The 15,240-nt window shown below is 37.4% G+C and overlaps 1 protein-coding gene across 1 annotated transcript in view; it reads left to right on the top strand.

Moving 5' to 3' along the window:
* Positions 1-15,240, top strand: part of SMC5 (structural maintenance of chromosomes 5) — a 40,319-nt gene that overhangs the window by 17,420 nt on the left and 7,659 nt on the right. Inside the window, exons 10-17 of the mRNA XM_026035825.1 lie at positions 801-955; positions 2,642-2,755; positions 3,889-3,983; positions 4,184-4,316; positions 6,483-6,656; positions 6,799-6,968; positions 8,898-9,021; positions 12,300-12,422. Coding sequence (XP_025891610.1) covers positions 801-955; positions 2,642-2,755; positions 3,889-3,983; positions 4,184-4,316; positions 6,483-6,656; positions 6,799-6,968; positions 8,898-9,021; positions 12,300-12,422 — 1,088 coding nt within the window. The remainder of the gene's footprint in view (positions 1-800; positions 956-2,641; positions 2,756-3,888; positions 3,984-4,183; positions 4,317-6,482; positions 6,657-6,798; positions 6,969-8,897; positions 9,022-12,299; positions 12,423-15,240) is intronic.

Below are 15,240 nucleotides of genomic sequence, written 5' to 3'. Positions count from 1 at the left end.
CCTTGCCCTTGCCCTTGCCCTTGCCCTTGCCCTTGCCCTTGCCCTTGCCCTTGCCCTTGCCCTTGCCCTTGCCCTTCCCCAGAACCAAAATAAAGAAGCTTAGCTTAGTAAGGCTTGGGGTGTTTTGCTTGTTTCTTACCTGCACATACCCATCTGTCTGGTGCTTAATATGTCATAGAGACCAAGCACCCTTACTTTAACATATCTAGTTGATGATATATCTCATGGACCTCAAGAAGAAAATGATGTATGGAAAAAATGAGGTAACTTGCTTAGAGTGGAAAGATTATTATTTTTTAATTTTTATTATTTTTTGATTAGATAAAAAGTGTTTAATTTCCTTTCTTCTGAATAAGAAATCCTTTCTTCCTGGTCTGCTGTTATACCTTTGTATTTATGCAAACATGAAAAAAAATCCCAGAAATTTCTTTTTTCTGTTTTTTTTTTTTTTTTGCATTCACTGCTGATTTTCTCTCAGAATTTTTGATCTTAAATAAAAAGGTTGAACCAGATTTGAAGAGAGATTGCTCGAGGACTATATTTTTGCTGTTTGTAAGTGCTGTACCAACAAATTTGGTTTTACTCTGAGTAGCATTTCATTTTGTTCTAGTATTTARGCTTTGATTAGTTCTTAAAATTGCTTTCTGATAAATGGTAGTTCTGAATTTTGATTGTGGGAAGATAAACTCTTAATCTTCTGTTAACCTTGCTGTTGAAGCAGTGTTGTCGCTACATGCAGGAGACCAGCTATATTGTGTGCTTGCTATGGACTATATTTAAAAACCTGTCTTAAATTACAGGAATAGCTGATTGCATTGTAGAACTTGATAATGTAATGAACATGAAGGAAGAGAAGCTCAAAGGGAAATTCCGAGACACCCACTCTGCTCTTATGTGGCTAAGGAAGAACACTGACAAGTTCAGAAGAAAAGTTTGTGAACCCATGATGCTTGAAGTAAGAAACTTTATTTATATATCACTACTAACCAGCTAATATGTGTAGTTTCTCTTTATTTATGCTTTTCAAGAGTGATTGCTGCATATTATCAAATTAGGTTCCAATTACATAGAGTATACCTTAGCACAGAAAAGTGTTTATATTTCAGTTTCTGTAAGCAAYGCAGTAATACACTACACTGAGTAAGGTGGTGTGGTATTTTCCCCCTCRGATGTGCTGTCCTTTCTCAAGGTGCCCATTGCAGATTTCCTSCAAGGTGCATTAAGCCCATTACTGAGGCTTAAGTGGCTTCTTAAAAAAGCAGTGGTAGCTGCAGTTAACTCCCTGCTCTTAGCACCAGCTGCTACACAGAGCTTTCAAGGTGTCACTGTGATCCCCAGGTGTTTCTGTAGCTTGCTTTGCACAGCCAGCTACAGGCTCAGGAACACTTAWTCTGCCTTGTGTTGTTGTTTTTGTTTGTTTTTTAACAGTCTTTATACTGAGAACAGCAGGACTATATTATCAGAGACTAACAGTATTTTAGAATATTCTTCCACTGTCATCCTGGCCACTTAGGAACTGTCCTGCACACGAAGATGGAGAACTGTAGTGCTCTTCTCTTCTTCAGAACTGCAAGCATGTTTTACTAGTATATGTTGAGAATTTAAATATAGTGACCGTGGAGTGCTATATACCAATTCCTGTGCTTTGTAGGAATGCTGTATGCATTCTGCTGTATGCAGAATGTATTCACTGTACAGCTGTGTRTACTGTAGAAGTGTTCAAGTGTTCTTAGTCAACATAATAAAGAGGTAGTATTTCCTCATATTGCCAAGGGTTCCCATTTATTCCCCAAGGACCACATCAAGTTAATTATGCACATATCTTTTTCTGATGGCCTTTGCTTTTACTTTTAGGCTTCATAAACTGAGTAGCATCCACAGACATCTAAATTCGTTTTCTCTGATAAAATGTAAATTAGTCTCTCTTATTTATAAATTCTAGTTAGAGAAGAGCAAGTTAGTGTGTCCGGCTTTTGGCTAACTCTAGTTACAGTTCTGTGTAATTTTTGTCTTCATACCTCACAGACAGAGACATAATACAAGTCAGCCACTGTACATTAACATTTTTTCTCAGATGTAGAAAGCTTCATCTATCTTAAATTGAGTTTTTTTTTTWWAAAAAAACTAAAAGAGAATTTGTTCTGGCTTTGTTCCAGGGCTTTGCAATTCTATATTTGTATTAGTTGGTATTCACAGTGTTCAAGTCAAAGGGAACTATGTGTGAAAGCTTCAAGAATGCAGACTTTTCTGGATTTGGATTCTTTAGTCTAGTTGCTTCTAGGCAGAGAGATAAGTTTAGTAGCATAGGAGCAGAGCCAGGATAGGGATGGTTGCAATTATGCAGCTGGAGATGGAGGAAAAGGAGGAGGTGAGGTGGYGGAGACAGTGGTACCTCTAGGAGCACTGAGAAACATATAAATGACTAAGAAGTGAGCATAATGAGCTGTGAGATATTTCTAGTTTTGACTGTGAAATGGTTGGGAATTTGACCTTAAAGATACGTAAACTTTGTTCTTAGTTTCATTAAATGGGTCTGGTTGTCATCTGAGTATTTAAAATGTTGGGGGATTTGGAGTGCAGCTGTATCAAGTCAGCCTCTCTACATTACTTTTCTGTATTCTTTTTTTTTCTAAATGAGCAGATCAACATGAAAGACAACAGACATGCTAAATATGTTGAAAATCATATTTCTTCAAATGACATGAGGGCTTTTGTTTTTGAGATCCAAGAAGATATGGAAAGATTTCTTCTTGAGGCAAGTAGTCTCAGATTTTAAAAGTTGATTAAAATTGGTATAGGAGCCCTATAGCTTGAGGTCTATATATATTAACATTTTCTTTTAAATTAATTTTCCAGGTAGGATCAGCATAATGGTTAATAGAAAGTAGTCAGAGACTTTCTTTTGCTTTAATTATATACAAGATTTTTCAAAGTCTAGACCAACTAGAAGGATCAGGAAAATGGAGAACATTTTTTCTTCCAGAAATAGTTCTGTCTGGCTTGACAAGGCAACAATTTCTGAAGAGAAAAAATTCTCACAAAAACMATAGAAAAAAAAGACAAAGAACTGCTAATTAAGTACCAAGCATTTCGAGTGCCTACTGATTAAAAGAGAGAAGACGGCATCTTCTAGGAGAAGACAGTGGTCCAAGCAGGAAACCAGGGTTGTTTTTTCCTAATGCTGCTGTTCCCTGGAATGATGAGGAAAGGCAGATTGTTCCCTTTGACAGACAGGTGACTTAGAGAAAGGTGTGAGATGCAGCGTTAGCTGTCGTGGCTCTTCCCAAGTGCCATCCACAGGCAGAGCATAGCTAGTGRCAAACTGTCCTGTGTTTTTCAAATGCTGTCTGCCTTTTGCAAAAGCTTGTTGTGATTGTACAAGGCGGTCATAGTGCCATCTGAGGTTGTGGGGSCTCTACTTGACTGTGTTACTGTGGGATGCAGTGCAGGGCTGCTTTAAAAGGCCAAACTGATCTGTAGTGTAAATCAAACATCTGTTCAGCCCTGTTAACACTAGGTTTTACAGAGCCTCTCTAGCCACTCATCTGCCCTGTTTTTTCTTCTTTTGTGCAAACTGACCATACAGCCTGAAAGAGAGAAGCCTTCCTTATTATGTGCATGCACATTAGGATACCCCTTAGTTACCTACCTTGAACACCAGGCTGTGGATTTCTTTGGTTTGCTTTTATTCTTACTAGTATTAACTGAGCYTGGCTTTCAGAGAACTCAGTTGTTTCTGAACCGGTTTGTATTTTTTGTGACTTTTTGTATGGCTTAAATCAGTTCAACATTGTGATTTCTTCAACAAGTATTTTATTTCCAGGTAGTGTTTTTCTCTTCTTTCACAYGTTCTCCTTAGCCAAGTTGTCTAGTGTAGTCTGTCTTTAGATGCGCGATCATCGGAAGCTGAAAGTGAATGCTGTGTGTGCACCTGCTGAGTCATTTGCTGAAGCCAAGCCTTCAAGACCTATTGAAGAACTACAGTAAGTATCAAATTACTRGGTGGAAATGGTTTTAAGTTTAATACTTCATTGTCACTGCTATGCATTAGGATTTTCATTGCAAAGCAAATTATTACTAAATGGGTTCAGGATTAGTGGGATTTTTTTCGATGCTTCAGTAACTTCAGCTTCCCTGTTTAACAGATATTATTTGTGATACTCACTTTTTTTCTCCTCTTTAGCCGATATGGATTTTTCTCATACTTACGAGAGTTATTTGATGCTCCTCGTCCTGTGATGAGTTATCTTTGCTTCCAGTATCGTGTTCATGATGTCCCTGTTGGCACAGAGAAGACCAGGAACATGATTGAAAGGGTGAGATGTTCTAAATAGCACAAACACACTGACCATCTAGAGTTTTGCTTAGAAAAATTCTTCGGCAAGGTAACTTGAAGAATGCAGAATTTTAGGGCCCTTTATTTGTGGTTTCTAAATGAGAACAGTTGACTACACAAAAGCATTTTATAAGATATCTTAACAAATCCAGTCTCTCTACTGCAGGAAATTTCTCAGGAAATATTTGGTCTACATGCACTCCAAGTCAATTGTGCGAAGTTTTTTAATTATAATAAAAGCACTGGTCATCTTTTAGAGCTCAGACTTTTTGTAAGTGCCTGAAATATTCTGGATAAAGTTCTAATAAAACAATAGTATAAGATACTGTCAGCCTGAAAAAAAGTGCAAAGGAGTATTTTGTGCACAAGGGGAACAAACTGCAGGGTTTTGTTTGTTTGTTCTCCTGTTTTATTTTTCTTCTTTCTAGTGTTTAAAACAGCAATTACAGAGAGTTGTTTAATGCATATGCTCTTCAATTTCTAACCCGTTCGGCTGTGTAACTTCAGTCATGAGTTGTTGTGATGGGTACTATATAGAAAYTTTAAAATTCTTAGAAACAGGCTGAGAGCTCCTGGTGGGGTATCATTTTCTCTTGGGTCCTCAAGAGCTAATCATTGCTGGGTGGGTGACGGACATAGCAGGTATCTACTTAAATCTTTATTCACTTCTCTATCTGTACTACTGCCTCTGTCTAATAGCTGCCGTCTATCTTGCACTAAGAGTAAACTCTCCCAAGTGGAGGAGGGCTCTATGAAAGGAATGAATTGTGGTTTTGAGAAATTTAGGTTATTAGATCTTTATACAGTGAGCAAATTCTGTTCTGTTGGGCTAACTGTTCCTCCTTCTTGCACTCAGTATTTCTTATGCTCTAAGAATGAGGAAAAGTTAAACTGGAGAGAATCCTAGAGGAAAATGCTTTTCTTCTGGGGGGGCGGAAAAAAGCCAATCTATGCATTTTTCTCTTAGAACTGTAATTCTTTCAGCACTTTCTGTTTGTCGCAGGATAAAGCAGAAACCTGTGTCTTTGAGATGTATTTTGTGACCAATTCAAAGTTACTCCTTAGGCACCCCATTCTTTTCAGAGCTCTAGAGGAAGCAAATGGAAAATCACTGATCTAGAGGAAAGATAAGCCACTCTCCTAAATATTTTGTGCATGACACTTTCTCAGTGCAGTTGTGTTTTTTCTTTTAGCTTTTATTACTTTATGTTGAAGAATGCATTATTTTTAACATTTTTTTTCAAACCTGGAAAGCTTTAGTTTGACAGAGAGATGTTTTTGTAAAGCTGAGCATGTGAATGGGCTAAGAGTGTTCTCAACTCCAGAATGAGCTGTGAAGCAAAGCAAAGCAAAGCTTCCAGATTCAATAGAGATTCAAGAGATTCAATAGAGCTTCCAGTGTCCAGAAACCATATCAACAGAATATTGCAGGTGTTGGGTTGATAACACAGGGAAAAAGGAAGTCACCAGTCAGATTTATTTTGTCTTACAAAGTGTTTTTACTCTTCCTGAGCTGTTGGAGAGTTTTTATCCTCTGAAGTACTGCAATACCTTGGATTATGATAAAAGCCTTTGTTATATGTAATATTTAAAATCATCTAAAAATAAAAATATGTTAAACCATTTTTACTGCAGTACAGTTGTTTGAACAAAGTTTATGCTTTACAACTTACTTGACAATTCAGTTAATTCAGTTTTTAAGTACTTGAGATTCAGAGGTATACAGGCTACCTTTGTCTATAATSTATGCCCAATATAATTCTTGTTCAAGATGCAGTATTCATTAATAGGCCTTACCAACGTCTGTGTCTGTAATATTCTTAATAGAAAATGGTAAAATCCTATAATAGGGTTAGAAGTAACTCATCTATCTGAGTAATAGAAAGCTGTTTAATTGTTTATTGCTAATGGCAATATATTCTGTATGACAGTATCTTAAAATCTTTTTGCTGGCTGACCTAAATTGCAAGTACATTGATGTATTAAACTTTTCATCAGTTTTTATGAAGATATGTTAACAATTCAGAGAGTTGTATGATCTTGAGTTCTTTATTTTGGATTGCAGCTAGGTTCTTTGTTTTGTTTTGTTTGTTTTTTTCTGAAAAGCATTGCCCTATCACTTTTGTCTTTTTTTTTTTTTTTTTAGGTCATACATGAAACCAAATTTAGGCAAATCTATACAGCAGAGGAAAAATACATTGTTAAAGTATCTGCTTATACAAACCAAACTCTCTCTAGCAATACATCCCTGAAGGCAGCACAGTTTCTCACTATTTCAGTGGATACAGATGAAAGAAGACAATTGGAAAGCCAGCAACAGGTAGAAATTTATTTTGGTGTCGAGTATGATATGCACAGCTACCAATTTAACTGCCAAATAAACACAACCTGTTTGCATATGTTAGGGTGGTATCAGAAAAGTAGGAATGCTAATGGTGTGATTTCTAACACTTCAATTTCAGGAAATTAAGAATATCCTGCAGTCATTGGATGTGCAGTTGACTACATTGTTTGAAAGGCAGAAACATGTGGAACGAAGAGACAATGAACTTAGACAACAGAAGAAGGAGCTTTTAGAGAGAGGAAACAAAAGAAGACAGTTAGAATCAAAAATTGCTGTGAAGCATGACAGGTAGGAGTTCAGACAAACAGTGTTGTGTATGAGACAAGAGCAGTTTTGATAGGTCCTTGTACTGTGTTGTGCTTTTACTCTTAAAGAGTAATCAGCAGTTGAACTTCAGATGTATGTGATGATCAAGATAAAAAGGATGTTTGGAAATTGAGAGATTGTTTAACAACGTCCCACAGAGATTACTGTAATAATCCAGTTTGCTGTGAAGAGTGGTAGCCTCAAACAGTGTGATGTGAGCTTAACCTCCAAGCCTGTAGTGTTTGCTATATGGTTTGTTACAGATACAGGTATACTTGCTTTATTGTTGTGTTGTTTTACAAGGATAGTTTGAAGGTAGGAGAGAGATGAACTCTCTGCCTAAACTGCCTCAATATTTGATTAAATCTTCACCCAGAAAGGTATAATTTCATTCTTTAATTTTAAAGCAAGGAAAAGACTGCTGACACAATGACAGAGAAGGCTCTTAGGAGATGTGTTGTTATAATGTAGATGTCTTTTCTGTAGAGATAGAAGTCAGATTAAATATTCCTTGTAGTGAATATAACCATTCTTAGACATAATAGATTTCTATTTCATATATAAAAATTTCTACGTAAAGTTGGAACTTAATTTTGAAGTTAATGTACAATGACATAATCACGGATTTTGGGGTAGACTTTCAGATTTCTTTAGTCCACGAAGTCCACCTACTCAAAGTAGGATCAAGAATCAAGAACTCAAATCAAGTTTCTCAGGCCTTTATTTTGTTTCATTTTGTATCCACAAACTTCTGTGGAGACTGTGCAGCCTCTTTTGGCAACCTGCTCTGCTGCCTGACTGCCCTCGTGGAGGGAAAAGTATGTCCAGACATCCAGCTTGGACCTCTCTTGTTTTCACTTGTTCTTGCTTGTGGTGTCTCATCCTTCCCCCATCCCACCCCTGTGTTCTCTCAGAACCCACGTGGGAACTGGGGGTTTGCTACTAGGTTGGCCCCTTTAAGCCACCTTTTCTCCAGGCTGAGCAAGCTGAGCTCTCCCAGCTTCCCTTCAGATGTGTGCTGCAGCCTCCCAGCACCTTGGTGTCCCATCACTGAGCTTGCTCCAGCTTTTCAGCGTTTGCTGATGTATCTGGTGTGGGGTGAGATGGGCTCAGGGTGCAGATGCAGCCTAGTGAGTGCAGAGCAGAGGAGGGTGGTGACTTTCCTCAAGCTGCTGGCTCCACTTGTGCCCATACAGTGCAGAGTGGTGCTGGGTGCTGGTGGGTGCCAGGGCTCACTGCTGACTCCGGATCTGTCAGCTCCCACCAAGATCCCGGCTCGTTCCTCATAGACCTGCTCCCAGCCAGCCTGTGCGCAGCCTGTATCACTGCCAGGAGCACTGCTCTGCCTTCCCAGCGGAAACATCCCGCATTTGTTCTCGCTCCRTAACTTTTGCAGGGAGTAAAGTTGACTGGTCAGTAGTTTCCTGAATTGTGCTTTGGGCCGTTTGTGAACGTTTCCAGGGCTCTGCATCTCCCTGAAGAGCACAGTTGATTAACCTGAGCTTTATCAATCCAGATACCCCCTTGAATTGTTTCAAGGAAATAAGAAAAGAAGAAAAACGCTACCTTGGCACTGATTTGTTTTTTAAAATTCTGAAATGAACAAAAATAAGGTATTGTGGTTACTGAGTGCCTGCTTTTTAGTACGCTTTAGTACACTTTAGTAGGTTTTCTTTAATTATGCCTTTTTGTTTTCTGAACTTCATGCATTTAAAATTTAGTTCTCTAATATGTCTAAAATATTTAGAAATGCGAATTCAAATTCTATTTCTTGCTAATTGACAACTGTATCACAAGTTGGGTATGTATCACAACTTATGTATYACAACTGAAATTAAGAATTTGGGTATCTCTATACTTTTTCTTTTTTGTTAAAAATCAAGATTAACAATGTATTGTTTCTTCCTATAGTTTAAGAGAGATGGAGCAAGATGCTATCAATCTAGAAGATGAGTCTCAGAAAGCAAATATGCAGATCAAAGAAATAAATGCCCAGAAAGCAAGGCTTGTTACAGAATTAATGCATCTCATAAAGGTATATATTTTTTGTTTGTTTATTTTTATATAAGTGAGCCCCTGTTGGGAAAAGACCAATTCTTGTAGCATAACTAGAAGGCATGCAAAATTTATATATAAYTATATATATAATCTATATATGATATTATATATATATAATATATGTAATGTAAAAATTAATGAACTAACTGGCTTGAGGAAAGATTTTTGAAAGCTTTTTTGAACGTCTTCATCTATTGTTAACTCAGTTTGTATAGCGTTTCTTTCGTTTGATTTATGCTTTTGCTTATTGAAATCTTCCACTCCATAGAGTGATCCAGTAAGTACATTTGTGATCTGTGTAACTTTTTCAGTCCGTACATTTCCAGAATGCTTCTTGTTTCTGTACACCTTTTGCTGCTTCTTGGTTCATATCTCAATTTCTTTGCTTCTGTTGGAGAAAGAGTAGCGTTTAATCCTCATTCTAAAAATATGGAAGGTACTCCCCACAGAAGAGTGCTGTTATTTGATAATTAGGAAATAATTCCTGTTATCTGACTCTTTTGTTCGTTGATATTTTTAGATATAGTATTTTGTTTTTACGTATTTTGTTTTTGTAATTCATTTTTAACTGAGTATCTCAGGAAGAACTGACTTATCACTGTAAGTGTCCATGATTGCGAAATGGCAGATAGAATGGGAAAAGGACCCAGCTCTTAAGGTCCAGCATCATGAGTGACATTGTTTTGTCTATGTCTGCCTGTCTGTTTCTCAGTCTTTTTTCAACTCACCTTCCACCTCCCCCACTACCATAAATAAATAAACAGTTCTGAACTTTAGGGGTTTTTTAGACTGTTGTTGTAAGACCTTATAATGGGAGCTGACACTAGGTAAATTATCTTAGTTTGTATTATCAATAACTAAGGAATGTGAGAGAGAGAGTTACCTTTACTTTCAGTGGCTGCTGCTGGTGCTTTGGTGCTCATCAAGAACTGGTACTGTTGTAATTACCACTGTGAACATGTATAGTATTTCTTTGCCAAGTGTTATTAAGCATGATGCAGTGTTTTGTAGCTTATCACTTGAAAAGAGGTGAGTATGGCCTTGAGACTGGTTTCAGTGTGCTGAGCTTATTCCACATGGGTGTCCTGTTACTGTGTGGTGTTAGCCATGGTCAGCAAGACTTGGAGTCTGTTTGGGGTGCATCTCAGGTAGCCAGAGCCTTTCTGAAAATGCCAAAGAATGGCAGAAGATGCCTGGCATGTTAAAATGGTTGGTTAAATGATTAAACTTCTAAATTACTGTAGAAAAGTAAACTTCTGAGCATGTTGCTGTTGTRAAGTGCAACCGAAGTACAGCTTGCCCGAAACATTATTTTAATTGCTGCTTTACTCTGTCTAGAACACTGAATCTGAGATAGTGTATTTTTTTAGCAATTCAGGAGAGGTGTATGTGGGTATAGGACATTTGCCTGAAAGTTATTTATTAAAAAAGGGTTTTTTTTTTTCCCTTGTGCATCAGCTGGATATTAATGCTCTGTGTGCTGTGGGAAATATATGCTAGAACATGCTGAAGAAACCAAAATGTTTTGATTCCAGGAAGATGTTTTATAATACAATTCATCAAAATAATCAAAATGCTTTTGTTTCTGTTCTTCCCTAAAGCATTCCTCGTGAATGCTTTGAAGTCTATGGGAGTCCTTTTTCTGTCATCAAAAGGCTTTTGTAGTTATATTAATTAAAAGCTCAAGTGACTGAAGCTTACCCATACCTGTGGTTAGGGCATACTTACTTTTGCCAGGGAAGGAAACCTAGAGCACGTATGGGATTTTTGTGTCTGCATGGTAATAATGTGGCCTGCTGCTTCTGCAATAGGGTGTTGAGGGGCTTGTGTGGAACAAACAGCCACTTTATGTAAAGGCTRGAGTGCATGGCGTGCACACACCTGCATGAGTGTGGACTTCAGAAACATTCTCTTGTCTCTAATGAATGCACAGAGGGGAGATTGTTTTCTTTATGAATGTTCAAGATACAAATATATAAAKCAGGGTGTACCTGATGTGCATGAACTTGTTACAGTCAGTTGACAAAAACAGTTTTTTTCCACCTTTTCAACTGCCAGCAGAGCTTTGGCTTGTAGCTCTTTTTGTGCAGCTGTAAGTAAATAGTCTTTTAGCTTCTTCCATTTTCATCCCTCTTCATTAAGACTTTCTTCTTATTTGGCTTTTTTTTCCCCCAAACGCAAACTAAGTAGATGAGAAACTGTCCAAGATTTTTTTTGTGTCATAGTTCACTATGGACTTAATTGGGGTGTTGTTTCACATCTCTCCAAAGAGGAGATAAAGTTGAAATGTGGGAAGCTTTGTGTTACAATGAGAAATGCTGAAGATCACAAACCTTGAATCACTAGTGTGGTCAGATGCTAACACTCCCTTCACCCTACGAAGCCACTAAGTCTGCAGCTGGGACCTTGTGCTCTGTTTTCTTGAGAGGAGATTCTTCTGTGTTTTTATGCTGATCATAAGAAAGACTCTGGACCAGTCTTCTCATTGTTTTACACTTTTAGATGAAATAATTTCATGACTTTTGAGTCCCCGAGGCTGGTTCCTCTCAAGAAGCACTGATTTCCTTGTYAAAATTGTCAGACTAGGTGGTGGGGTTTGCTAAAGCCTAGAAAGCTCCAGAATGAAACTTGCTCTTGTTGTCGTTACCTCTTGAAGTTATATTGAGACATGAGAGTGCATATGCCAAGTGGTTGGTGCATTAAAGGTGGTCATGCAGAGCTTGTGTGATACTTGGTTTTTGTTGGCGGTTTGCAGATCCTTTGCGTGCATTAATGTTGCAAGAACTTAGGAGAGCGTCATGGCTTCTGCCACATATTTCACATATTGTCTCTTGTACTGTCAGTGAGAGGCATGTATCTTACTTTGACCCTCTCCTATCTTTTTGGGAAATGAGAATTGCCTTCAGTCCTTCTGAGAGACTGAATTGAGATAGCTTTGTGTATTCTTACACCTTGCCTCTGAGTGTATTTTGAAGAGAGAGCAAAAACATGATTTTTGGTGTACAGGCATAAATTATTTAGTTGCGGGTGATACAAATATGTTTTCGGAATAAGAATAGATGTGAACTTTGCATTCTGAAGAATGTGGGTTACTAGTAATTTGCCTTTCTTAAATTTGAAAGGGAAAGAAGAGCTGAAGAGCTGAACATGGTTGTAGGTTATATGTTAAAAATACATTCTTTAAAATATGATAGTAATTCTGTCAGTCTTGAACCTCTTACGGAAAATCCTGACACTTTCTTCTTTCCCATCTAGGACTGCGTATCACTGAACATCATCAAAGCAGACTTAGTTCTTCAGAGCGCTTCAGTGGCTGCTGAGAAGAACAGACTAGAATTAGAGTATAAAGCAGCAAATGTACAACTGAGAGCTTCAGAGGTAAATATTTATGAGATCGCTAGGAAATTCACTATAGAAAAAGCCTTAAAGTGTAGGCTTTATGGAACAGGAAAGGATACTTCTGTGCCTTTCCTTAGGAATGGGTATTGTCATTGCTAAATATTCAGCCTTGATTTCTATAACTTGATTCCTTACGGCAGCCTCTTCATTTCAAGTTTTAAAACAAACTTTTCTTTTCTTTATTAAAGCAGCTAAGCTCTGGAAAAAAAAGTGGTGGCTTTTTATCATTTCCTGGTTTTAGTTTTTATACTGCATAGTCTAGCTGAGAAACCTGAATGTTCTTCGTAAGTATTCTCTTTCTCCTCAGTCTTTGGTAGATAAGTAAACCCAACCTGCTGTAGCATCAGGACAAACACAGAAAGTACTGTAGTGGAGTGGAGCAGAGCTGTTGAATTTTTTTCATAGCTGTTTTCTCATATAGTAATTAAAGACATTACTTTGAAGAAAGAAACGAGGGATAAACAGTTCTTCCATTGATCATATTAGGAAGCCCTGTGCTATTCAGGTACAAAGACAACCTCTGTAGAATTAGTCTGACAGTCAGGTACTCTTTTTCTAAGTGCAGAGGTTGCTGTGATCTCCACTGATTGGTGGTTGGAGGTCAGTGTTTTTATTTGTTTAGYGGACAGGCAAACTTGCAAAGTATTGCAGGGGGAAAAAAAGGAAAAAAAAATGGGTATTTTTTTCCTTATTTTTGAAGTGTTGGTTTATCTATAACCCGATATTTATTCAATTTGATCCACAAAAATAATTGCATGCAAAATTAGTGATCTTTATTTTGGACTGCTCTGCACTTCCAGAAAGACTGCCCATTGCATATCTTCAGAAAACCAATAAAGATTACAGGTATTGTTGCTTGCRGAAAAATTAGGAAAGGGAGGTTTGGAGCAAAAGTCCCTGAAGACAGAGACCAGCCTGGCATGTTATTTGAAAGGTCACTGTTACATCAGATCTCTAGTTTGATGTTTCAGTTATTTGTGCTCTTAATCAAGTGAAGAATAATAGTGTATCACAAAGGCATGAACTTCATGTGAGTAGTCTGTGTCATCACCGGGAGATGCATTTAATATTTTCCTCCACGTGCCTGTTGCCTTCCTTTAGAGAATAGAAGCTTGGAGTACTGTAGGAATAGACATCTTCATTAGATTAGTAGGCTGGGCTTCTCAGATAAGTATTCTGATGGTTCTTCATTTAGCAAGAGTTACCTCCTYCTGCAGTGAACAGGTGTTTGACCTAACAGAGGCCCCAGTAGTCATTTTTATTTGGTCAGATTCAGTCACATAGATTTGGGAAGTCCTATRAGAACTTGTGCTTTGGGTGGCTGCTTTGGTCAGTCTTGGCAATATTCRAACCCAGTTTAATGCAGTAATCCCAGTGATAAGAGGTGTGAAAAAATAACTAAAAGAAAGCTCTAAAGTATTCTTGTACATCTTTTATTTTCACTTACATTGAAATCCAAAGCCTACTTTCCCAAGATCCTGCCTGATGAGTCCTTRGCTTAAGGCTTTAGCCTCTTGTAAAATTCTGTCTCTCATCTATTTCATTGTAATTAACTGATATATGTGGTGCACTTTGAGGATTGGGTTTTCTTTTGTTTTCTACTTTAACATGCTCTTTGATGGGGGGAAGGGAAATCAGTATTTCTCAGTTGAATTATGTGGTATCTTAAATTGTCTTAATTTGAAATGATAACATTTGAAGTGCCCTGCTTCTTGTCTAGTTATTTTGTGATAATTGTGTTCCTGCAGCAGTTCTGTGTTAAGGTAGTCTTGTTCCAAAATTATCCTTGAAGATGCCGTCACAACACTGTGGAAAGGTCATACAAACAGTTGCTACGTGTTTTTATAAAATAAGCAGACCTTCAAAAAGCCAAACAGCAGTAGAAATAAGTATGTTGGACAAAAGCTATGCAGTGAAACTAATTGRTACCTAAATATTGTGACTGCGTCCATTAATTTCTGTGTAATCATCGGACACTTCTCTAGGTCATATGCTGTCTTGATGCATTCGTTGAAGTTGGCATGGTGGGAATCTGCCAATAAAACTGTAAAACTTTGCTAACACTTAGAATTATTTGTGATGTTTATATCCCAAGCAGTTTTGAATCTTAAAATTATCTGTATAAATATCTGATTAAGTTTGAATAAATATCTGATTAAGTTTGAAGCAAAACATAAATGCACTTATTCCATCTAAAAGAAGATCACATATGTTCCTGATACGAGGACTTGGCACTGGGATACTGTGGAGAGAGCTGCATGTTTGTTGCTTTCTGAGTTTTCTTTTTTTTTTTTTTTGTTCCCTTCCCCGCTAATGCTTAGATGGAAAGGCCAAAGAGCTCCATATTTTTGAACAATTCAAGTTATCAACAACAGATTTCTGGGGTTTGTATTTTGTCATAGCAGTTCAAGTGAGAACCTTCATGTTGTTTTAGCAACTTCTTGTATTTAATGTATTTAATGTGCATAAGAAGCAAATCTGTGTTTTTGATCTACATTTAACATTAGGGAAGATTGTTAGCCCCATCTGTTCATTTGATAATTGGCACAGTTGCCTTCGTGTTTATAATGATTATTTGAAAGAAACTTGCTAATTGTTCTGCTTTGATAGCTGTTAATTTTTAGGTTCATTTGGTACAAATTTGTTTAAAAAACTGCTATTAATACTGAGAATGTACATTGCAGTATTTATGACTTAAGCCAAGTTTGAAGAAGATGCAGATTATGTTTTTCTCTGTATAAGCTTCCAAACATTAAGTACAGCCTCTGAGAATGGGCTGAAACACAGGTTCATGGAG

Source organism: Nothoprocta perdicaria, unplaced genomic scaffold (assembly GCF_003342845.1).
Source record: "Nothoprocta perdicaria isolate Ctin4 unplaced genomic scaffold, notPer1 scaffold_168, whole genome shotgun sequence".
Classification (NCBI taxonomy): domain Eukaryota; kingdom Metazoa; phylum Chordata; class Aves; order Tinamiformes; family Tinamidae; genus Nothoprocta; species Nothoprocta perdicaria.
The sequence above is the reverse complement of the archived record's forward strand: the minus strand, read 5'-3'. Positions and strand labels throughout refer to the sequence as shown.